We start from the raw sequence: 26,004 nt of genomic DNA, 5'->3' as shown, positions 1-26,004 counted from the left end.
CTACAGTCACTGTTAATTCAGCAGGGTTAGGGTTATTCACTGTATAACTCTACAGTCACTGTTAATTCAGCAGGGTTAGGGTTATTCACTGTGTAACTCTACAGTCACTGTTAATTCAGCAGGGTTAGGGTTATTCACTGTGTAACTCTACAGTCACTGTTAATTCAGCAGGGTTAGGGTTATTCACTGTGTAACTCTACAGTCACTGTTAATTCAGCAGGGTTAGGGTTATTCACTGTGTAACTCTACAGTCACTGTTAATTCAGCAGGGTTAGGGTTATTCACTGTGTAACTCTACAGTCACTGTTAATTCAGCAGGGTTAGGGTTATTCACTGTGTAACTCTACAGTCACTGTTAATTCAGCAGGGTTAGGGTTATTCACTGTGTAACTCTACAGTCACTGTTAATTCAGCAGGGTTAGGGTTATTCACTGTGTAACTCTACAGTCACTGTTTATTCAGCAGGGTTAGGGTTATTCACTGTATAACTGTACAGAGTCACTGTTAATTCAGCAGGGTTAGGGTTATTCACTGTGTAACTGTACAGTCACTGTTTATTCAGCAGGGTTAGGGTTATTCACTGTGTAACTGTACAGTCACTGTTAATTCAGCAGGGTTATGGTTATTCACTGTGTAACTGTACAGAGTCACTGTTTATTCAGCAGGGTTAGGGTTATTCACTGTGTAACTGTACAGTCACTGTTAATTCAGCAGGTTTAGGGTTATTCACTGTGTAACTGTACAGTCACTGTTAATTCAGCAGGGTTAGGGTTATTCACTGTGTAACTGTACAGAGTCACTGTTTATTCAGCAGGGTTAGGGTTATTCACTGTGTAACTGTACAGTCACTGTTAATTCAGCAGGGTTAGGGTTATTCACTGTATAACTCTACAGTCACTGTTTATTCAGCAGGGTTAGGGTTATTCACTGTATAACTCTACAGTCACTGTTTATTCAGCAGGGTTAGGGTTATTCACTGTGTAACTCTACAGTCACTGTTAATTCAGCAGGGTTAGGGTTATTCACTGTGTAACTGTACAGTCACTGTTAATTCAGCAGGGTTAGGGTTATTCACTGTGTAACTCTACAGTCACTGTTAATTCAGCAGGGTTAGGGTTATTCACTGTATAACTGTACAGAGTCACTGTTTATTCAGCAGGGTTAGGGTTATTCACTGTATAACTCTACAGTCACTGTTTATTCAGCAGGGTTAGGGTTATTCACTGTGTAACTCTACATTCACTGTTAATTCAGCAGGGTTAGGGTTATTCACTGTATAGCTGTAAGTCACTGTTTATTCAGCAGGGTTAGGGTTATTCACTGTGTAACTCTACAGTCACTGTTAATTCAGCAGGGTTAGGGTTATTCACTGTATAACTGTACAGTGTCACTGTTTATTCAGCAGGGTTAGGGTTATTCACTGTGTAACTGTACAGTCACTGTTTATTCAGCAGGGTTAGGGTTATTCACTGTGTAACTGTACAGTGTCACTGTTAATTCAGCAGGGTTAGGGTTATTCACTGTGTAACTGTACAGTCACTGTTAATTCAGCAGGGTTAGGGTTATTCACTGTGTAACTGTACAGTCACTGTTAATTCAGCAGGGTTAGGTTTATTCACTGTGTAACTGTACAGTCACTGTTAATTCAGCAGGGTTAGGGTTATTCACTGTATAGCTGTAATTTAGCAGTATAAGGGTTATTCACTGTGTAACTCTACAGTCACTGTTAATTCAGCAGGGTTAGGGTTATTCACTGTGTAACTCTACAGTCACTGTTAATTCAGCAGGGTTAGGGTTATTCACTGTGTAACTCTACAGTCACTGTTAATTCAGCAGGGTTAGGGTTATTCACTGTGTAACTCTACAGTCACTGTTAATTCAGCAGGGTTAGGGTTATTCACTGTATAACTCTACAGTCACTGTTAATTCAGCAGGGTTAGGGTTATTCACTGTGTAACTCTACAGTCACTGTTAATTCAGCAGGGTTAGGGTTATTCACTGTGTAACTCTACAGTCACTGTTAATTCAGCAGGGTTAGGGTTATTCACTGTGTAACTCTACAGTCACTGTTAATTCAGCAGGGTTAGGGTTATTCACTGTGTAACTCTACAGTCACTGTTAATTCAGCAGGGTTAGGGTTATTCACTGTGTAACTCTACAGTCACTGTTAATTCAGCAGGGTTAGGGTTATTCACTGTGTAACTCTACAGTCACTGTTAATTCAGCAGGGTTAGGGTTATTCACTGTGTAACTCTACAGTCACTGTTAATTCAGCAGGGTTAGGGTTATTCACTGTGTAACTCTACAGTCACTGTTTATTCAGCAGGGTTAGGGTTATTCACTGTATAACTGTACAGAGTCACTGTTAATTCAGCAGGGTTAGGGTTATTCACTGTGTAACTGTACAGTCACTGTTTATTCAGCAGGGTTAGGGTTATTCACTGTGTAACTGTACAGTCACTGTTAATTCAGCAGGGTTATGGTTATTCACTGTGTAACTGTACAGAGTCACTGTTTATTCAGCAGGGTTAGGGTTATTCACTGTGTAACTGTACAGTCACTGTTAATTCAGCAGGTTTAGGGTTATTCACTGTGTAACTGTACAGTCACTGTTAATTCAGCAGGGTTAGGGTTATTCACTGTGTAACTGTACAGAGTCACTGTTTATTCAGCAGGGTTAGGGTTATTCACTGTGTAACTGTACAGTCACTGTTAATTCAGCAGGGTTAGGGTTATTCACTGTATAACTCTACAGTCACTGTTTATTCAGCAGGGTTAGGGTTATTCACTGTATAACTCTACAGTCACTGTTTATTCAGCAGGGTTAGGGTTATTCACTGTGTAACTCTACAGTCACTGTTAATTCAGCAGGGTTAGGGTTATTCACTGTGTAACTGTACAGTCACTGTTAATTCAGCAGGGTTAGGGTTATTCACTGTGTAACTCTACAGTCACTGTTAATTCAGCAGGGTTAGGGTTATTCACTGTATAACTGTACAGAGTCACTGTTTATTCAGCAGGGTTAGGGTTATTCACTGTATAACTCTACAGTCACTGTTTATTCAGCAGGGTTAGGGTTATTCACTGTGTAACTCTACATTCACTGTTAATTCAGCAGGGTTAGGGTTATTCACTGTATAGCTGTAAGTCACTGTTTATTCAGCAGGGTTAGGGTTATTCACTGTGTAACTCTACAGTCACTGTTAATTCAGCAGGGTTAGGGTTATTCACTGTATAACTGTACAGTGTCACTGTTTATTCAGCAGGGTTAGGGTTATTCACTGTGTAACTGTACAGAGTCACTGTTTATTCAGCAGGGTTAGGGTTATTCACTGTATAACTCTACAGTCACTGTTAATTCAGCAGGGTTAGGGTTATTCACTGTATAACTGTACAGAGTCACTGTTTATTCAGCAGGGTTAGGGTTATTCACTGTATAACTCTACAGTCACTGTTAATTCAGCAGGGTTAGGGTTATTCACTGTATAACTCTACAGTCACTGTTAATTCAGCAGGGTTAGGGTTATTCACTGTATAACTCTACAGTCACTGTTTATTCAGCAGGGTTAGGGTTATTCACTGTGTAACTCTACAGTCACTGTTAATTCAGCAGGGTTAGGGTTATTCACTGTATAACTGTACAGAGTCACTGTTTATTCAGCAGGGTTAGGGTTATTCACTGTATAACTCTACAGTCACTGTTTATTCAGCAGGGTTAGGGTTATTCACTGTGTAACTGTACAGTCACTGTTAATTCAGCAGGGTTAGGGTTATTCACTGTGTAACTGTACAGTCACTGTTAATTCAGCAGGGTTAGGGTTATTCACTGTGTAACTCTACAGTGTCACTGTTTATTCAGCAGGGTTAGGGTTATTCACTGTGTAACTGTACAGTGTCACTGTTTATTCAGCAGGGTTAGGGTTATTCACTGTGTAACTGTACAGTCACTGTTAATTCAGCAGGGTTAGGGTTATTCACTGTGTAACTCTACAGTGTCACTGTTTATTCAGCAGGGTTAGGGTTATTCACTGTGTAACTGTACAGTCACTGTTTATTCAGCAGGGTTAGGGTTATTCACTGTGTAACTGTACAGTCACTGTTAATTCAGCAGGGTTAGGGTTATTCACTGTGTAACTCTACAGTGTCACTGTTTATTCAGCAGGGTTAGGGTTATTCACTGTGTAACTGTACAGTGTCACTGTTTATTCAGCAGGGTTAGGGTTATTCACTGTGTAACTGTACAGTCACTGTTAATTCAGCAGGGTTAGGGTTATTCACTGTGTAACTGTACAGTCACTGTTTATTCAGCAGGGTTAGGGTTATTCACTATGTAACTGTACAGTCACTGTTTATTCAGCAGGGTTAGGGTTATTCACTGTGTAACTGTACAGTGTCACTGTTAATTCAGCAGGGTTAGGGTTATTCACTGTGTAACTGTACAGTCACTGTTAATTCAGCAGGGTTAGGGTTATTCACTGTGTAACTGTACAGTCACTGTTAATTCAGCAGGGTTAGGGTTATTCACTGTGTAACTGTACAGTCACTGTTAATTCAGCAGGGTTAGGGTTATTCACTGTATAGCTGTAATTTAGCAGTATAAGGGTTATTCACTGTGTAACTCTACAGTCACTGTTAATTCAGCAGGGTTAGGGTTATTCACTGTATAACTCTACAGTCACTGTTAATTCAGCAGGGTTAGGGTTATTCACTGTGTAACTCTACAGTCACTGTTAATTCAGCAGGGTTAGGGTTATTCACTGTGTAACTCTACAGTCACTGTTAATTCAGCAGGGTTAGGGTTATTCACTGTATAACTCTACAGTCACTGTTAATTCAGCAGGGTTAGGGTTATTCACTGTGTAACTCTACAGTCACTGTTAATTCAGCAGGGTTAGGGTTATTCACTGTGTAACTCTACAGTCACTGTTAATTCAGCAGGGTTAGGGTTATTCACTGTGTAACTCTACAGTCACTGTTAATTCAGCAGGGTTAGGGTTATTCACTGTGTAACTGTACAGTCACTGTTAATTCAGCAGGGTTAGGGTTATTCACTGTGTAACTCTACAGTCACTGTTAATTCAGCAGGGTTAGGGTTATTCACTGTGTAACTCTACAGTCACTGTTAATTCAGCAGGGTTAGGGTTATTCACTGTGTAACTCTACAGTCACTGTTAATTCAGCAGGGTTAGGGTTATTCACTGTGTAACTCTACAGTCACTGTTTATTCAGCAGGGTTAGGGTTATTCACTGTATAACTGTACAGAGTCACTGTTAATTCAGCAGGGTTAGGGTTATTCACTGTGTAACTGTACAGTCACTGTTTATTCAGCAGGGTTAGGGTTATTCACTGTGTAACTGTACAGTCACTGTTAATTCAGCAGGGTTAGGGTTATTCACTGTGTAACTGTACAGAGTCACTGTTTATTCAGCAGGGTTAGGGTTATTCACTGTGTAACTGTACAGTCACTGTTAATTCAGCAGGGTTAGGGTTATTCACTGTGTAACTGTACAGTCACTGTTAATTCAGCAGGGTTAGGGTTATTCACTGTGTAACTGTACAGAGTCACTGTTTATTCAGCAGGGTTAGGGTTATTCACTGTGTAACTGTACAGTCACTGTTAATTCAGCAGGGTTAGGGTTATTCACTGTATAACTCTACAGTCACTGTTTATTCAGCAGGGTTAGGGTTATTCACTGTATAACTCTACAGTCACTGTTTATTCAGCAGGGTTAGGGTTATTCACTGTGTAACTCTACAGTCACTGTTAATTCAGCAGGGTTAGGGTTATTCACTGTGTAACTGTACAGTCACTGTTAATTCAGCAGGGTTAGGGTTATTCACTGTGTAACTCTACAGTCACTGTTAATTCAGCAGGGTTAGGGTTATTCACTGTATAACTGTACAGAGTCACTGTTTATTCAGCAGGGTTAGGGTTATTCACTGTATAACTCTACAGTCACTGTTAATTCAGCAGGGTTAGGGTTATTCACTGTATAGCTGTAAGTCACTGTTTATTCAGCAGGGTTAGGGTTATTCACTGTGTAACTCTACAGTCACTGTTAATTCAGCAGGGTTAGGGTTATTCACTGTGTAACTGTACAGTCACTGTTTATTCAGCAGGGTAAGGATCATTCACTGTATAGCTGTAATTTAGCAGTATAAGGGTTATTCACTGTGTAACAGTACAGTCACTGTTAATTCAGCAGGGTTAGGGTTAATCACTGTGTAACTGTACAGTCACTGTTAATTTAGCAGAATAAGGGTTATTCACTGTGTAACTGTACAGCGTCACTGTTTATTCAGCAGGGTAAAGATCACTCACTGTATAACTCTACAGTCACTGTTAATTCAGCAGGGTTAGGGTTATTCACTGTATAACTGTACAGTGTCACTGTTAATTCAGCAGGGTAAGGATCACTCACTGTATAACTGTACAGAGTCGCTGTTAATTCAGCAGGGTTAGGGTTATTCACTGTGTAACTGTACAGAGTCACTGTTTATTCAGCAGGGTATGGATTATTCACTGTGTAACTGTACAGTCACTGTTTATTCAGCAGGCTAAGGATTACTCACTTTAACTGTACAGAGTCACTGTTTATTCAGCAGGGTAAGGATCATTCACTGTATAGCTGTAATTTAGCAGTATAAGGGTTATTCACTGTGTAACAGTACAGTCACTATTAATTCAGCAGGATTAGGGTTATTCACTGTGTAACAGTACAGTCACTGTTAACTTAGAATAAGGGTTATTCACTGTGTAACTGTACAGAGTCACTGTTTATTCAGCAGGGTATGGATTAATCACTGTGTAACTGTACAGAGTCACTGTTTATTCAGCAGGGTAAGGGTCACTCACTGTGTAACTACAGAGTCACTGTTTATTCAGCAGGGTAAGGATCATTCACTATATAGCTGTAATTTAGCAGTATAAGGGTTATTCACTGTGTAACAGTACAGTCACTGTTAATTCAGCAGGATTAGGGTTATTCACTGTGTAACAGTACAGTCACTGTTAATTTAGCAGAATAAGGGTTATTCACTGTGTAACTGTACAGAGTCACTGTTTATTCAGCAGGGTATGGATTAATCACTGTGTAACTGTACAGAGTCACTGTTTATTCAGCAGGGTAAGGGTCACTCACTGTGTAACTACAGAGTCACTGTTTATTCAGCAGGGTAAGGGTCACTCACTGTGTAACTGTAGAGAGTCACTGTTTATTCAGCAGGGTAAGGATTATTCACTGTGTAACTGTACAGTCACTGTTTATTCAGCAGTGTAAGGATCACTTACTGTATAGCTGTAATTTAGCAGTATAAGGGTTATTCACTGTGTAACAGTACAGTCACTGTTAATTCAGCAGGATTAGGGTTATTCACTGTGTAACAGTACAGTCACTGTTAACTTAGAATAAGGGTTATTCACTGTGTAACTGTACAGAGTCACTGTTTATTCAGCAGGGTATGGATTAATCACTGTGTAACTGTACAGAGTCACTGTTTATTCAGCAGGGTAAGGGTCACTCACTGTGTAACTACAGAGTCACTGTTTATTCAGCAGGGTAAGGATCATTCACTATATAGCTGTAATTTAGCAGTATAAGGGTTATTCACTGTGTAACAGTACAGTCACTGTTAATTCAGCAGGATTAGGGTTATTCACTGTGTAACAGTACAGTCACTGTTAATTTAGCAGAATAAGGGTTATTCACTGTGTAACTGTACAGAGTCACTGTTTATTCAGCAGGGTATGGATTAATCACTGTGTAACTGTACAGAGTCACTGTTTATTCAGCAGGGTAAGGGTCACTCACTGTGTAACTACAGAGTCACTGTTTATTCAGCAGGGTAAGGGTCACTCACTGTGTAACTGTAGAGAGTCACTGTTTATTCAGCAGGGTAAGGATTATTCACTGTGTAACTGTACAGTCACTGTTTATTCAGCAGGGTAAGGATCACTTACTGTATAGCTGTAATTTAGCAGTATAAGGGTTATTCACTGTGTAACAGTACAGTCACTGTTAATTCAGCAGGGTTAGGGTTATTCACTGTGTAACTGTACAGTCACTGTTAATTTAGCAGAATAAGGGTTATTCACTGTGTAACTGTACAGAGTCACTGTTTATTCAGCAGGGTTAGGGTTATTCACTGTATAACTCTACAGTCACTGTTAATTCAGCAGGGTTAGGGTTATTCACTGTGTAACTGTACAGTCACTGTTAATTCAGCAGGGTTAGGATTATTCACTGTGTAACTCTACAGTCACTGTTAATTCAGCAGGGTTAGGGTTATTCACTGTGTAACTGTACAGTCACTGTTAATTCAGCAGGGTTAGGGTTATTCACTGTGTAACTGTACAGTCACTGTTAATTCAGCAGGGTTAGGGTTATTCACTGTGTAACTCTACAGTCACTGTTAATTCAGCAGGGTTAGGGTTATTCACTGTGTAACTGTACAGTCACTGTTTATTCAGCAGGGTTAGGGTTATTCACTGTATAGCTGTAAGTCACTGTTAATTCAGCAGGGTTAGGGTTATTCACTGTGTAACTGTACAGTCACTGTTAATTCAGCAGGGTTAGGGTTATTCACTGTATAGCTGTAAGTCACTGTTAATTCAGCAGGGTTAGGGTTATTCACTGTGTAACTGTACAGTCACTGTTAATTCAGCAGGGTTAGGATTATTCACTGTGTAACTGTACAGTCACTGTTAATTCAGCAGGGTTAGGATTATTCACTGTAACTGTACAGTCACTGTTAATTCAGCAGGGTTAGGGTTATTCACTGTGTAACTGTACAGTCACTGTTAATTCAGCAGGGTTAGGGTTATTCACTGTATAGCTGTAAGTCACTGTTAATTCAGCAGGGTTAGGGTTATTCACTGTATAGCTGTAAGTCACTGTTAATTCAGCAGGGTTAGGGTTATTCACTGTGTAACTGTACAGTCACTGTTTATTCAGCAGGGTTAGGGTTATTCACTGTGTAACTGTACAGTCACTGTTAATTCAGCAGGGTTAGGGTTATTCACTGTGTAACTCTACAGTGTCACTGTTTATTCAGCAGGGTTAGGGTTATTCACTGTGTAACTGTACAGTGTCATTGTTTATTCAGCAGGGTTAGGGTTATTCACTGTGTAACTGTACAGTCACTGTTAATTCAGCAGGGTTAGGGTTATTCACTGTGTAACTCTACAGTGTCACTGTTTATTCAGCAGGGTTAGGGTTATTCACTGTGTAACTGTACAGTCACTGTTTATTCAGCAGGGTTAGGGTTATTCACTGTGTAACTGTACAGTCACTGTTAATTCAGCAGGGTTAGGGTTATTCACTGTGTAACTCTACAGTGTCACTGTTTATTCAGCAGGGTTAGGGTTATTCACTGTGTAACTGTACAGTGTCACTGTTTATTCAGCAGGGTTAGGGTTATTCACTGTGTAACTGTACAGTCACTGTTAATTCAGCAGGGTTAGGGTTATTCACTGTGTAACTGTACAGTCACTGTTTATTCAGCAGGGTTAGGGTTATTCACTGTGTAACTGTACAGTCACTGTTTATTCAGCAGGGTTAGGGTTATTCACTGTGTAACTGTACAGTGTCACTGTTAATTCAGCAGGGTTAGGGTTATTCACTGTGTAACTGTACAGTCACTGTTAATTCAGCAGGGTTAGGGTTATTCACTGTGTAACTGTACAGTCACTGTTAATTCAGCAGGGTTAGGTTTATTCACTGTGTAACTGTACAGTCACTGTTAATTCAGCAGGGTTAGGGTTATTCACTGTATAGCTGTAATTTAGCAGTATAAGGGTTATTCACTGTGTAACTCTACAGTCACTGTTTATTCAGCAGGGTTAGGGTTATTCACTGTGTAACTCTACAGTCACTGTTAATTCAGCAGGGTTAGGGTTATTCACTGTGTAACTCTACAGTCACTGTTAATTCAGCAGGGTTAGGGTTATTCACTGTGTAACTCTACAGTCACTGTTAATTCAGCAGGGTTAGGGTTATTCACTGTATAACTCTACAGTCACTGTTAATTCAGCAGGGTTAGGGTTATTCACTGTGTAACTCTACAGTCACTGTTAATTCAGCAGGGTTAGGGTTATTCACTGTGTAACTCTACAGTCACTGTTAATTCAGCAGGGTTAGGGTTATTCACTGTGTAACTCTACAGTCACTGTTAATTCAGCAGGGTTAGGGTTATTCACTGTGTAACTCTACAGTCACTGTTAATTCAGCAGGGTTAGGGTTATTCACTGTGTAACTCTACAGTCACTGTTAATTCAGCAGGGTTAGGGTTATTCACTGTGTAACTCTACAGTCACTGTTAATTCAGCAGGGTTAGGGTTATTCACTGTGTAACTCTACAGTCACTGTTAATTCAGCAGGGTTAGGGTTATTCACTGTGTAACTCTACAGTCACTGTTTATTCAGCAGGGTTAGGGTTATTCACTGTATAACTGTACAGAGTCACTGTTAATTCAGCAGGGTTAGGGTTATTCACTGTGTAACTGTACAGTCACTGTTTATTCAGCAGGGTTAGGGTTATTCACTGTGTAACTGTACAGTCACTGTTAATTCAGCAGGGTTATGGTTATTCACTGTGTAACTGTACAGAGTCACTGTTTATTCAGCAGGGTTAGGGTTATTCACTGTGTAACTGTACAGTCACTGTTAATTCAGCAGGTTTAGGGTTATTCACTGTGTAACTGTACAGTCACTGTTAATTCAGCAGGGTTAGGGTTATTCACTGTGTAACTGTACAGAGTCACTGTTTATTCAGCAGGGTTAGGGTTATTCACTGTGTAACTGTACAGTCACTGTTAATTCAGCAGGGTTAGGGTTATTCACTGTATAACTCTACAGTCACTGTTTATTCAGCAGGGTTAGGGTTATTCACTGTATAACTCTACAGTCACTGTTTATTCAGCAGGGTTAGGGTTATTCACTGTGTAACTCTACAGTCACTGTTAATTCAGCAGGGTTAGGGTTATTCACTGTGTAACTGTACAGTCACTGTTAATTCAGCAGGGTTAGGGTTATTCACTGTGTAACTCTACAGTCACTGTTAATTCAGCAGGGTTAGGGTTATTCACTGTATAACTGTACAGAGTCACTGTTTATTCAGCAGGGTTAGGGTTATTCACTGTATAACTCTACAGTCACTGTTTATTCAGCAGGGTTAGGGTTATTCACTGTGTAACTCTACATTCACTGTTAATTCAGCAGGGTTAGGGTTATTCACTGTATAGCTGTAAGTCACTGTTTATTCAGCAGGGTTAGGGTTATTCACTGTGTAACTCTACAGTCACTGTTAATTCAGCAGGGTTAGGGTTATTCACTGTATAACTGTACAGTGTCACTGTTTATTCAGCAGGGTTAGGGTTATTCACTGTGTAACTGTACAGTCACTGTTTATTCAGCAGGGTTAGGGTTATTCACTGTGTAACTGTACAGTGTCACTGTTAATTCAGCAGGGTTAGGGTTATTCACTGTGTAACTGTACAGTCACTGTTAATTCAGCAGGGTTAGGGTTATTCACTGTGTAACTGTACAGTCACTGTTAATTCAGCAGGGTTAGGTTTATTCACTGTGTAACTGTACAGTCACTGTTAATTCAGCAGGGTTAGGGTTATTCACTGTATAGCTGTAATTTAGCAGTATAAGGGTTATTCACTGTGTAACTCTACAGTCACTGTTAATTCAGCAGGGTTAGGGTTATTCACTGTGTAACTCTACAGTCACTGTTAATTCAGCAGGGTTAGGGTTATTCACTGTGTAACTCTACAGTCACTGTTAATTCAGCAGGGTTAGGGTTATTCACTGTGTAACTCTACAGTCACTGTTAATTCAGCAGGGTTAGGGTTATTCACTGTATAACTCTACAGTCACTGTTAATTCAGCAGGGTTAGGGTTATTCACTGTGTAACTCTACAGTCACTGTTAATTCAGCAGGGTTAGGGTTATTCACTGTGTAACTCTACAGTCACTGTTAATTCAGCAGGGTTAGGGTTATTCACTGTGTAACTCTACAGTCACTGTTAATTCAGCAGGGTTAGGGTTATTCACTGTGTAACTCTACAGTCACTGTTAATTCAGCAGGGTTAGGGTTATTCACTGTGTAACTCTACAGTCACTGTTAATTCAGCAGGGTTAGGGTTATTCACTGTGTAACTCTACAGTCACTGTTAATTCAGCAGGGTTAGGGTTATTCACTGTGTAACTCTACAGTCACTGTTAATTCAGCAGGGTTAGGGTTATTCACTGTGTAACTCTACAGTCACTGTTTATTCAGCAGGGTTAGGGTTATTCACTGTATAACTGTACAGAGTCACTGTTAATTCAGCAGGGTTAGGGTTATTCACTGTGTAACTGTACAGTCACTGTTTATTCAGCAGGGTTAGGGTTATTCACTGTGTAACTGTACAGTCACTGTTAATTCAGCAGGGTTATGGTTATTCACTGTGTAACTGTACAGAGTCACTGTTTATTCAGCAGGGTTAGGGTTATTCACTGTGTAACTGTACAGTCACTGTTAATTCAGCAGGTTTAGGGTTATTCACTGTGTAACTGTACAGTCACTGTTAATTCAGCAGGGTTAGGGTTATTCACTGTGTAACTGTACAGAGTCACTGTTTATTCAGCAGGGTTAGGGTTATTCACTGTGTAACTGTACAGTCACTGTTAATTCAGCAGGGTTAGGGTTATTCACTGTATAACTCTACAGTCACTGTTTATTCAGCAGGGTTAGGGTTATTCACTGTATAACTCTACAGTCACTGTTTATTCAGCAGGGTTAGGGTTATTCACTGTGTAACTCTACAGTCACTGTTAATTCAGCAGGGTTAGGGTTATTCACTGTGTAACTGTACAGTCACTGTTAATTCAGCAGGGTTAGGGTTATTCACTGTGTAACTCTACAGTCACTGTTAATTCAGCAGGGTTAGGGTTATTCACTGTATAACTGTACAGAGTCACTGTTTATTCAGCAGGGTTAGGGTTATTCACTGTATAACTCTACAGTCACTGTTTATTCAGCAGGGTTAGGGTTATTCACTGTGTAACTCTACATTCACTGTTAATTCAGCAGGGTTAGGGTTATTCACTGTATAGCTGTAAGTCACTGTTTATTCAGCAGGGTTAGGGTTATTCACTGTGTAACTCTACAGTCACTGTTAATTCAGCAGGGTTAGGGTTATTCACTGTATAACTGTACAGTGTCACTGTTTATTCAGCAGGGTTAGGGTTATTCACTGTGTAACTGTACAGAGTCACTGTTTATTCAGCAGGGTTAGGGTTATTCACTGTATAACTCTACAGTCACTGTTAATTCAGCAGGGTTAGGGTTATTCACTGTATAACTGTACAGAGTCACTGTTTATTCAGCAGGGTTAGGGTTATTCACTGTATAACTCTACAGTCACTGTTAATTCAGCAGGGTTAGGGTTATTCACTGTATAACTCTACAGTCACTGTTAATTCAGCAGGGTTAGGGTTATTCACTGTATAACTCTACAGTCACTGTTTATTCAGCAGGGTTAGGGTTATTCACTGTGTAACTCTACAGTCACTGTTAATTCAGCAGGGTTAGGGTTATTCACTGTATAACTGTACAGAGTCACTGTTTATTCAGCAGGGTTAGGGTTATTCACTGTATAACTCTACAGTCACTGTTTATTCAGCAGGGTTAGGGTTATTCACTGTGTAACTCTACAGTCACTGTTAATTCAGCAGGGTTAGGGTTATTCACTGTGTAACTCTACAGTCACTGTTAATTCAGCAGGGTTAGGGTTATTCACTGTGTAACTCTACAGTCACTGTTTATTCAGCAGGGTTAGGGTTATTCACTGTGTAACTGTACAGTCACTGTTAATTCAGCAGGGTTAGGGTTATTCACTGTGTAACTGTACAGTCACTGTTAATTCAGCAGGGTTAGGGTTATTCACTGTGTAACTCTACAGTCACTGTTAATTCAGCAGGGTTAGGGTTATTCACTGTGTAACTCTACAGTCACTGTTTATTCAGCAGGGTTAGGGTTATTCACTGTGTAACTGTACAGTCACTGTTAATTCAGCAGGGTTAGGGTTATTCACTGTGTAACTGTACAGTCACTGTTAATTCAGCAGGGTTAGGGTTATTCACTGTGTAACTGTACAGTCACTGTTAATTCAGCAGGGTTAGGGTTATTCACTGTGTAACTGTACAGTCACTGTTAATTCAGCAGGGTTAGGGTTATTCACTGTGTAACTCTACAGTCACTGTTAATTCAGCAGGGTTAGGGTTATTCACTGTGTAACTGTACAGTCACTGTTAATTCAGCAGGGTTAGGGTTATTCACTGTGTAACTCTACAGTCACTGTTAATTCAGCAGGGTTAGGGTTATTCACTGTGTAACTGTACAGTCACTGTTAATTCAGCAGGGTTAGGGTTATTCACTGTATAACTCTACAGTCACTGTTAATTCAGCAGGGTTAGGGTTATTCACTGTGTAACTGTACAGTCACTGTTAATTCAGCAGGGTTAGGGTTATTCACTGTGTAACTCTACAGTCACTGTTAATTCAGCAGGGTTAGGGTTATTCACTGTATAACTCTACAGTCACTGTTAATTCAGCAGGGTTAGGATTATTCACTGTATAACTCTACAGTCACTGTTAATTCAGCAGGGTAAGGGCTACTTGTGAATTTGATGATTGAAACATTGCTACTGGATTTATTCTGCTGGAGGCGGTGGGTTGTGTGAGAAATAACTTTGGCCCTTTTTGCTTCAGGTCCCATAGCCAGTGCTCTGAGCAACTGTTTTGATGATTGAAACATTGCTACTGGATTTATTCTGCTGGAGACGGTGGGTTGTGTGAGAAATAACTTTGGCCCTTTTTGCTTCAGGTCCCATAGCCAGTGCTCTGAGCAACTATTTTGCAGCTCGCCCTGTGGTGATGTTGGGTGCATTTCTTGCCAGCTTGGGGCTGATGTTTGCATGTTTAGCTACAAACCTGACTCATCTCTACCTGTCTATTGGACTTCTCTCAGGTGAGGTTGGAAGTGGCTGAAGGGTACTAACGGGAAGGTGATCGTGCAAGTGGCATAGATACTGGGCGATGGGTAGCAGATGTTGTGTGGATGGGCACTTGGCCATTGAGCACTTGCCCATCCTGCTCGGGAGGAAAGATACCACCCAGCGAAGCCCGAAACAGTATGGCCTCCTAGGAGTCGCGGTGCAGAAGGGAGGCCATTCGGCCCATTGTGCTGATGCAAGCCCTTCACTCGGAACTGTCAATTCCTGTCCCATTCCCCTGCCTGTATCCGGAAAGAGTTCTGGTGTGGGCTGGGTGATGAGGCTGCAGTCTCTGTGCCCTGTTATCCTGTGCCTCTAGGTGAGGATAAGGTGGGGCCGTGAGTCATTTCATTTGCAGGACATTGGCAGCACCGACTGGGCTACTGCCCATCCATCCATAGAGAGGGCATCGAGGGGCAGCTGGCCTTCCCTCTAGTCTGTGCAGCCATCCAGAACGTGCAGCGCGTCAATAGGGAAAACTTAGAGGGGTATCGTTGACAGCCACACGGTGCGGGGCAGGAGTCCTATGTAGTCTAGACCGGGGAGGGCAGTGAGACAGATTTCCTTCCTTAAGGACATTACTAAAGCAGCACCGACAATCCACAAGCTTAACGCTCGTTTTACAAACCACCATTTGTCATTTCATTTCTCCGTATTTTAAACTGAAGTTAAATTCTCAAATCTGTCACGGAGGTAATATCCTGTGGATTTTTAGTCCAGGGCTCTGAATTATTAGTACCAATAAAAGAACCACTATTCTTCCATGCCCTTTAATAATGCCTCCATTCTAGCTTCCCCCTTGTAACCATGGAGACCCAGTTAAGAGTTGATGGACTCCTGGCATTTGTATAGCTCCTGGAATCTGGTAGCACAGAAATAGGCCATTCAACCCGTCTGCTCTGTGCTGGTGTCCACACAAACCTTCTCCCACCCCCTCTTATCTCACCCTATCGGCATATCCTCCTATCCCTTTCTCCCTCATGTACTCGCCCAGCTTCCCCTTAAAGCTCTCTGCACCATTCACCTCAACCACTCCCTGTGGGAGCGAGTTCCACATTCTCCCCCCACCCTCTGGGTAAAGACGTTTCTCCTGAATTCCCCGTTGGATTTTTTAGTGACTGCCTCATATTTGTGGCCCCTGGTTCTGGGTCTCCCCCACAAGTAGAAACATCTTTGCTACACCTACCCAATCGAACCCCTTTCACCATCTTCCTATCGGGCCACCTCTCAGCCTTCCCTTTTCTGAAGGAAAGGGCCTCAGTCTCTTCAATCTTTCCTGACAGTTACAACCTTTCAGGTCTTAAGCCACCCGACCACAAAAACGGCCAACGTTTAGTGATGATTTATAAAATACTGAAGTGGTGTTGTATTAGGGTCCAGCAGTGATCTGCGAAAGATCATAACGTTTCAGTTTAGCTGCTAAATCTGTAACCCAGAGAGCGGGGAGAATGTGGAACTCGTTACCACAGTAGTGGTTGAGCTGAACTGTGTAGATACACTCAAGGGAAGGCTGGACAAACCACATGATGGAGAACAGAATAGAAGCGTAGGGTGAGATGTCGAGGGGGTGGGAGGAGTAGAAAATGTAGGACGACAATTTAGCACAGGTTCAACTTAAAAGTTGGTGCTTCCAATACATGGAACTTTTATCCGACACTTGAGCAATTCTACTTCTGTCACCCTCTCTGCCCTGTTTTATTTTACGATAGGCTAACTTTTAAAGACCCCTGCGTTAAATTTTGTCTGGCATGCGTCTGCCCAGTTCACTGGTCTGCCTTTGTCCTCCTGAAACCTATCACTATCCTCCTGGGTGTTTACTGCATTGCCGAGGTTTATATCATCTGCAAAGTGTTGATATTATGCCCTGTCTACCCAAGTCTTGGTCATTAATATATATAAAAAAGTAATTGTCCCAAACCACTGCATACTTGTGTCCAGTCTGCAACACCGCTGCCCATCACCACTCTCTGTCCCTTAGCCAGTTTTATATCCTCGCTTCTGCTGCCCTTTTAATCCCTTGGATGTTGTTTTGTTAACCAGGCTATGAAGTGGTCCTTTTTATTAAATGGGGAGGCGATGGTGTAGCAGTATTGTTGCTGGACTAGTAATCCAGAAACGCAGAGTAATGCTCTGGGGACCCGGGTTTGAATCCTGCCCTGGGAGAATGTGGAATTTGAGTTGAACAAAAGCCTGGAATTCAAAGTCTGATGGTGACCATGGAACCATTGCTGAATGTTGTTTAAAAACCCCATCTGGGTCACTGAAGCCCTTTAGGGAAGGAAATCTGCTGGCCTTACCCGGTCTGGCCCTACGTGCGCATGTGATTGACTCTTAAATGCCCTCTGAACAAGGGCAATTAGGGATGGGCAGTAAATGCTGGCCTAACCAGTGACGCACATGTCCCACAAATAAAATATAAAAAATAAGCCTTTTGAAAGTCCATGTGCACATATCGGTTGCGCTACCCTCATCGACCCTCTCTACTACTTCATCAAGCAACAAATCAGTGATAACCATTGCTTATTAACCCTTGTCCTTCCTAGTGAAAATCAATTTTGTCTCTGTGAGGTTCCCCACTGCCAATATGAAGCCAGTTGGCCTTTAGTTGCTGGTTTGTCCCTTGTTTTCTTTTATGAGGTGGGATATGACATTTATTCTAGTTCTCTGATGCCACCTCTACATCTGAGGAGAATAGAAATATTGTGACTGGAGCCTCTGCAATACTCGCCCTTACTTTTTCTTTTCATTCCCAAAATTTCTAGAAGCATGTTGCACAATAGTTCGAATTTGACAATTCACCAAGCGCAGTGCAGATCTGTTTTTTTCAGTTCTGTATATCAGGTGCCTCGTATATCTGTGACAGGTTACAATGTATGTTTACATTTCATGTCAAATCGTTCCCTGGTACAAAACAGCCCATGGTGTTTTACACAGGTTCCAGCCCACTGTACACTGTGGCGGAAATGCCTTAGGCCATTGCCCTCCTCCTTTGAGTCTTCACGGCAGCTGTCCCGAGCTTTAGTGCATCCTCCGGTGTGTTTTCCTGCACCTTGGAATGTGCCAGGCTGCAACACTCGGTTGCCAGCAGCTCTTTGTACCAGAAGGCCAAGTTTCGGGGCGTCTTTCACGGAGCTGATGGTCCTCCAGCAGCAGTCGATGTTTGTCTCGGTGTGTGTCCCGTAGAGCACAGAGTCCTGCTCGAGATGAACCTCGGCAAAAACCTCTGCATCCCTTTTTCCAAACCTGCTTACTTCCCACAGAAACCTCCAAGCGCATCCTACCCGGACAAGGGGATTTTCTTACTTTTGAGCACTGCCAACTTTTAAGTACCTACCCTTAACCCTGTCCAATTTCTCTACCACCTCTCACTTCATTGAGTCCTTGCTGCATCCTCTTTCCCAAAGGCAAGTGCACAGTTCACAGTGTTCAGCACTGTTCACGACTCCTCAGATAGTGAAGCAGTCCATGTCCAAATGTAGCAAGACCCAGACAATAACCAGGCTTGGGCTCACAAGTGGAAAGTAACATTGGTGCCACACAAGTGCCAGGCAATGACCATCTCCAACAAGAGAGAATCCAACCGTCGCCCCTTGATGTTCAATGGCATTACCATCTCTGAATTCCCCACTATCAATGTGCTGGGGGTTACCATAGACAAGAAACTGAACTGGATTAGTCATATAAATACTGTGGCTACAAGAGCAGGTCAGAGGCTAGGAATCCTGCAGCGAGTAACTCACCTCCTGAACCCCCAAAGCCTGTCCACCATCTACAAGGCACAAGACAGAATGTGATGGAATACTCCCCACTTGCTTGGATGAGTGCAGCTCCCACAACACTCAAGAAGCTCAACACCATCCAGGATAAAGCAGTCGGCTTGATTGGCACCCATCCACAAATATTCATTCCCTCCACCACCAACGCACAGTAACAGCAGTGTGTGTACCATCTACAAGAGGCACTGCAGGAACTCACCAAGGCTGTTTAGACAGCACCTTCCAAAACCAGGCCTCTACCATCTAGAAGGGCAAGGGCAGCAGACACATGGGAACACCACCACCCGGAAGTTCCCCTCCAAGCCAATCACCATCCTGACTTGAAAATATATCAGCCGTTCCTTCACTGTCGCTGGGTCAAAATCCTGGAACTCCCTCCCTAACAGCACTGTGGGTGTACCTACACCACACGGACTGCAGCGGTTCAAGAAGGCAGCTCACCCCCTCCCTCACAAAGGGCAATTAGGGATGGGCAATAAATACTGGCCCAGCCAGCAAAGCCCACATCCCATGAATGAATAAAAAAAAAGGTACACATTCATCGCCATGCTTTCAACCTCCACAGGGAGATTTCCTTTCTGTTCCCTGATCAATCCAACTCAACCCTTCTTCTCCTGTCCCACCCCCTTAAACAGCTTCTACTTCACCACATTTCTATTTCTGTTTAGTTCTGAAGAGTGACACGGACTCAAAACGTTAACTCTGTGTTCCTCTCCACAGATACTGTCAGACCTGCTGAGTTTTTCCAGCGGTTTTTGTTTCTCCTTCATTTGACTATCCTTCTACTCTTAACACCCTGATAAAAGGTGTTAGCGTTCTTTCTACGGTATAGCTGCTAATCTTTGCTGAGAAACTCTCCTTTCCTCTCGCTTCCTCTTTCAGTTCTCCTCTGTACTTTCCGTATTTACTTATATATCATTCACAGCCTCCGGGCATCTGAAGGCTGTTTTTGGACACATAATTGCTTTTGAAGTGTCCTAATGCAGCCAATATGCAGGCAAAACAGCAATGAGATAACACGCAGATAAAGTTTTTAATATACTAATGGATCAATATTAGTCAGCACCCCCAGGGGAAATTTTTCTTGTCTCCTAAATTAGTGCCGTGAGATCTTTCACACCCACAGTGGGGAGATGGTGGTAATGTCACTGGGCCAGTAATCCAGAGGCCCAGGTGAATGCCCTGGGGACATAGGCTCAAATCCCACCACAGCAGCTGGTGGAATATAAAACTAGTCTCACAGTGACTATCATCGATTGTTGTAAAAAAACCCGCCTGGTTCACTAATATCCTTTTAAGGGAAGGAAATGCTCCAGTCTCTGGAGTGGAATATCTACTGAGTGATGGTTGAGCACCTGTAATCTCCTCCAGTCCCAACAACCCTCCCTATCTCTGTAACCTCCTCCAGCCCCTACAGCCCTCCCTATCTCTGTCGCCTCATCCAGCCCCTACAGCCCTCCCTATCTCTGTAACCTCCTCCAGCCCCTACAACCCTCCCTATCTCCGTAATCTTCTCCAGTCCCAACAACCCTCCCTCTCTCTGTAACCTCCTCCAGCCCCTACAGCCCTCCCTATCTCTGTAACCTCCTCCAGCCCCTACAGCCCTCCCTATCTCTCTAACCTCCTCCAGCCTCTACAACCCTCCCTTTCTCCGTAATCTCCTCCAGTCCCAACAACCCTCCCTATCTCCATAATCTCCTCCAAACACTACAACCCTCCCTATCTCTGTAATCTCCAGCCCCTACACCCCTCCCTATCTCTGTAACCTCCTCCAGCCCCTACAACCCTCCCTATCTCTGTAACCTCCTCCAGTCCCTACAGCCCTCCCTATCTCCAGTTTTAATCCCTCCGCCATAGAGAAGTGCAGGGTGGGAAGATGAGGGAGGGGCTGGGGCTGGGCCTTCAGCTGCCTGGGGTCCCAAGCTCTGGAATTCCCTCCCAACCTCACTTTCCTCTTCTGAAGACATTACTTCAAAACCCACCTCTTTGACCAAGCGTTTGGCCACCTGACCTAATACCTCCTTGAGTGACCCGATATCGTACTTTATTCTATAAAAGCTGCTGCGAAGCACTTGGGGACATTTCATTATGTGAAAGGGTGCTGTACAAATGTAAGCTGTTGTTGTTTAACTGTCTGCGTGTACACCTTGTCTCCTCCTGTTGTTTGGCAGGGTTTGGCTGGGCGTTAGTCTTCACCCCGTCGGTTGCTGCTGTCAGTCGGTACTTTAACAAGAGACGGACTCTGGCGATGGGGATGGCGTTCACTGGGGTCGGCATTGGCTCCTTCGTGTTCTCCCCTCTCTTCCAGTACCTGATCGACGAGTACACGTGGAGGGGGGCGCTGCTGATCATCGCAGGACTGATGCTCAACCTCATGGTCTGTGGCGCACTGATCCGACCCCTGACCCTGAAGGAGGACCTGGTGTGTGCGGTGGAACCCACCGGGGATCCGGCCTGTTGCCGCGGCGCCGGGGGCATGATCTTCGACCTGCTGGACCTGACCCTGCTCCAGCACTGGCCCTTCCTGACCTTGGTGCTGTCCATCACCTTGATAAACACCGGATACTTTGTACCTTACGTCCACTTTGTGGCCCACGCCCGCTCCATTGGCTTCGACGAGTACGAGGCCGCGTTCCTGATGTCGGTGGCGGGGGTGATGGACCTGATCGGCCGCCTCCTGTCTGGCTGGTTCTCCGACCTGCGCAGAATGCGCCTGGTTCACATCCTGATACTGTGGACCTTACTGACAGGCCTCAGCCTCATCGCCATCCCCTTCGGCCGCACCTACTCCGTGCTGATGACCATCAACGTGGCTTATGGCTTCTGCGCCGGCGCCTTGACCCCCGTGGTGTTCTCCTTGCTGCCCGAGATCGTCGGGATCGGGAGGATTTACGGAGCGCTGGGGCTGCTGCAGATGCTGGAGAGCGTAGGGGGACTGCTGGGCGCACCCATATCAGGTAAAGCTAAAACTGCCCCTCTCTTTCCCCCTCCCACGGTTCTGCGTTTTTGCTTTTCCGAGATCCGAGGTACATGAGTTTTGTCTGGTCAGGATACTAAAGGTTACAACCAAGGCAGGTAGTTGGAGTCAAGATACAGATCAGCCACGATGTAGTGGAACAGCAGAACAGGCTCGAGGGGCTGAATGGCCTCCTCCTGTGGCTATGTCTCCTAGTGAATAGGTGCTGCATCCTTCCCTGCATCCTTCCTGAGGTGTAGAGCCTGGAACCGAGCCCAATTCCTCCTGACAGTGTCTGACCGAGGCTCCATACAACCGAAGTGTCACTTCCTCCCCCCCCCACCCCCCACCAGCCCCCTCCATATAAAAGCCAGCATTCCTTTAGCCTTTATGCTTGTTTTGTTCACTCACTTTATAAGATCTGTGTGGGCGGATTGCCAAACCTCTTCGATCCTCCAGAATTTCGTCCTTCTCGCCGTTTTTAAAAAGAAATACTCACGAAGGCCCAATAGCACCTCTCACAGCTTCCCACAAACAGCAGTGACCAGGGTTTGTGGTGGAGCTTGAAGGATAAATATTGGGCAGGACATCAGAAGGATGTCCCACTCTCTGCCCCCCACCCCCGCTTCCAGTTGTGGCTGTGGGATCTGCTGCACGCCGCCCAAGAGAGCGGGACAGGGCCTCAGTTCACAGCCTCATCTGACAGATGACACGCCTGACAGTGCAGCACCCCCTCAGTACTGCCTGCAGAGCGTCAGCTGAGATTATGTATCTCGGGTCTCGGTGAGATTTAGTTGAAGGGTCGTTCACGGGGGGACCCAAGTACAAGGTGAGGGGCAGGAGGTTTAGGGGGTGATGTGAGGAAAAACTTTTTTTTACCCAGAGGTTGGTGAGGGTCTGGAATGCGCTGCCTGGAAGGGTGGTGGAGGCAGGTTGCCTCACATCCTTTAAAAAGTACCTGGATAAACACTGGGCACGTCACAACATTCAAGGCAAAAACAAAAACAGAAATACCTGGAAAAACTCAGCAGGTCTGGCAGCATCGGCGGAGAAGAAAAGAGTTGACGTTTCGAGTCCTCATGACCCTTCCACAGAACTAAGTAAAAATAGGAGAGGGGTGAAATATAAGCTGGTTTAAGGTGGGGGGAGAAGTGGTGGGGCGTGGTTGTAGGGACAAGCAAGCAGTGATAGGTGGAGATAACCAAAAGATGTCACAGACAAAAGAACAAAGAGGTGTTGAAGGTGGTGATATTATCTAAAAGAATGTGCTAATTAAGAGTGGATAGCAGGACAAGTAAGGTACAGATAGCTCTAGTTGGCAGTGCGGTGAAATAAGACTAAAAGGGCATAAGAGGTATAGATTTAAAAATAATGGAAATAGGTGGGAAAAGAAAAATCTATATAAATTATGGGAAAAAACGAAAGGAAGGGGGAAGAAACAGAAAGGGGGTGGGGATGGAGGAGGGAGTTCAAGATCTAAAGTTGTTGTCAATATTCAGTGGGGAAGGCTGTAAAGTGCCTGGTCGGAAGATGAGGTGCTGTTCCTCCAGTTTGCGTTGAGCTTCACTGAGCCATGGCTGGCACTGAGAGACTGGTAGCTGAGCCTCTTTGTCTCCATGTTGACTGGTTGCAGCCTTTTATCGAGCTGCTGTTTGAGGCAGACATGTGCTGAGCTAACCTCGCGCACTCTTCTCTTCCAGGCTGGCTGCGCGATGGGACCGGGAACTACACGGCTTCCTTTGTGGTGGCCGGAACCTTCCTCCTCCTTGGCAGCCTCGTTCTCTTTGCCCTCCCCAGTGCCTTGTCCTGTTCCTGTCTCCCACCTGCCAGGCAGCCCCGGATAGAGGAGGAAGCGGAGGAGGAGGAGGAGGAGGAGGAGGAGGAGGGGGAGCGGAGGCCCATGGCTGTCCCTAATGGATCCGGGCAGCAGGCGCTGTGCCTTCCGATTGAGCCCAGCAGTGCAGCTTCGATAAACGCAGATGTGGTCTGAGCCGAGGTGTGACCTGCTAACGCTGGGAGTGGACATTGACGCTTAAACCGAGCTCTCTCTCTCTCTCTCTCCAACTCCAGTTAAGAATGGAGGGAGTATTGACACCTCTGTGTCGGCCAGTGGATTGGAGATGAGACTGAAATTGGCAGCAAACAGAGTCTATATTTAAACGGAGCCTCTGTGAATTACAGCAAGCAGATGCTCATGACTGAAACTACAGCAAAGTCCCCCCCCCACCGATTTAAAAGCAGGATAATTTCCCCAGCAAAAGGCAGTAGGTGGAGGATAGTTACATGATACAAATCACATGCATAAAATCAATCACTTCCAATAGTGTGGCCTCCAGGCATGATTGACAGAGGCATTAGCCAATCATCTCCATGAGGCCAGGTCTTGTGCCATGGCAGCCAGTTAAAAATGACCAACTCTTTCCCCCTCGCTCTCTTCTCCCCCACCCCCACTTAGCTCAGTTCATTAGTGGCACTAGTTGACGCTGACCATCACGGTTTCTGGTTCTGATCCCAGTCTGTTCGCTGTTTGCCGATCTTGGCAACAGTCAACCTCAGCGCCCCTCGGTTGGGGTGAAGCTGGTGTGGGAGGCGAAGGAAAGAACCACCTGACCAGTGTCCCAGCACTCCCCCGCACAGCCCGGCCCCCTCTCCGCTGGACAGCCTGTGTGTGCGTATGGCTGTCGGGAGAAGGCGAGAGCGGGCATAGCAGTTGCTGTAGCGGAATAGCCTATTGCTGCTCGCCTTTGGCGGGTTCAGTGTGTGGATGTGATGCCGGGGGGAGCAGGGACCCCCATGTGAGGAAGGGGTGAAAATGGAGGTGGGTGGCGAGGGCCGGGGTGCAGGGTGAAGCTCCCTGCAGCAGCGGGGAGGGCTGGACTACTGCCGTGCTCAGCTTGGGGCTGTCTCTGGAGCAGATATACCCCATGTGGTGACTAAAGCGAGTAACCGGGACCCCTCAAAGTGGGGTTTTGCAGGACTGTTGCAATCGGAGTGGAAATGGGAGACCACCGCAGCCTGAGTGTGCCCCCTTTTCGAGGCCATTTTGGTTTGGACAGCTCGAGCTGCAGCCTAGCCCTTTGCCCAGAAGACCCCCAAGTTCCACCCCTTCCCACACATGCACCCCCCCCCCCTCCTCAACGCAGCCCACACTATTGGAGGGCAGCACCAGCCCTTGAGGCAGCGAAGTTTGTTGGGTGTCTTTGAGCAGTGTGGTAAAGTAAGCACCTCCTTCCCCCACTCCCCTACAAGACTGGGCCGCGTTGCCTCTCCTGCCTATAAAGAAGCTGCAACTCAGCCATAATCTTTTCCCACCTCTATGGTGGCAAACCCAGAGGAGCCAGAACAAGCCAGCCCGTCATCGCAAACACCAGCTCCCCATCCATCCCAAGCTCTCCAGAGGCTCCAGAACGAAGGTGATAATTGATGCTGCCAACGTTATGAAATCTAATGTCCAGTCCACCCCCCACCCCACCCCCACTCCCCACAACTGCTAGAATAATTGCGGAACTGATAAATAGCTGGGATTCAGTCATGATGCAATTCCCTCATTCCATTTTATTCTCTCAGTTTTTTTATTTCTTTGACATTTTCACCCGCTGTTTTGTGAGACACGATGAAATGTGAATTTGGGCGTCTGGAGAGGGTGGGATGGCTGGAGTTGGACGTCTTTCCGATGGGATGTCCAGTCAGTATTCCAGTTCTCACTGCCTCTGGTCCCTCTCTCTCTCTCTCTCTCTCTCTCTTCCCCCCCCCCCCACCAGACTTGTGCCAGTTTTGTGCCTTGGGAGCCGGGGTTGAACTGTAACTCGGGGAGGGGGTGCGAGTGGGAGACGGCGCTAATTTGGGAAGGGGTCTGTCGATGGCTCCTCCCTGCGATCTCTCAGGAACCCCACGCTCCCGACTTCTCCCGAAAAGCCTTGTTGCCCATTGGTTGCTGCATCTTAACCCGAAACTGAGAATGTGAAAACAATAAAAAAAAATTTATAAAAAAGAATCCTCTGGTTCTCTGGTCTTTGTTAAAACGAGGCTGCTGCCGGCTGAGAGAGCTCTAGGCCCCGATCCCTGGGTGGGTCTGGGTTAGTTGAACTAGGCCGGAATGCTACCATTGACCCTGGGACACAGGGACTATGGGAAGATGGAGCACACCTGCTCCTGGGTGTGTGGCTGCCGGGTGTGGACAGGGCGGGCTGGGTTTTCGCAGGTTGAGACAATTAGCCTGCCTCCATT

At 44.8% G+C, this 26,004-nt stretch overlaps 1 protein-coding gene across 10 annotated transcripts in view; it reads left to right on the top strand.

Annotated features, from left to right (window-relative positions):
* The window catches only part of LOC121272384 (monocarboxylate transporter 13-like), a 189,208-nt gene extending 163,469 nt beyond the window's left edge, over positions 1–25,739 (top strand). For 9 of the 10 annotated variants that reach the window (XM_041179046.1, XM_041179041.1, XM_041179044.1 and 6 more), the window contains 3 exons: positions 14,877–15,020; positions 20,993–21,778; positions 23,478–25,739. In XM_041179046.1, the coding sequence (XP_041034980.1) occupies positions 14,877–15,020; positions 20,993–21,778; positions 23,478–23,767 (1,220 nt within the window). In that variant the 3' untranslated portion in view covers positions 23,768–25,739. The remainder of the gene's footprint in view (positions 1–14,876; positions 15,021–20,992; positions 21,779–23,477) is intronic. The other variant, XM_041179051.1, reaches the window with a different exon arrangement.
* The last annotated feature ends 265 nt before the right edge of the window (positions 25,740–26,004 follow it).

Source organism: Carcharodon carcharias, chromosome 33 (genome assembly GCF_017639515.1).
Source record: "Carcharodon carcharias isolate sCarCar2 chromosome 33, sCarCar2.pri, whole genome shotgun sequence".
Lineage (NCBI taxonomy): Eukaryota > Metazoa > Chordata > Chondrichthyes > Lamniformes > Lamnidae > Carcharodon > Carcharodon carcharias.
This window is presented reverse-complemented; position numbering and strand designations above follow the sequence as displayed.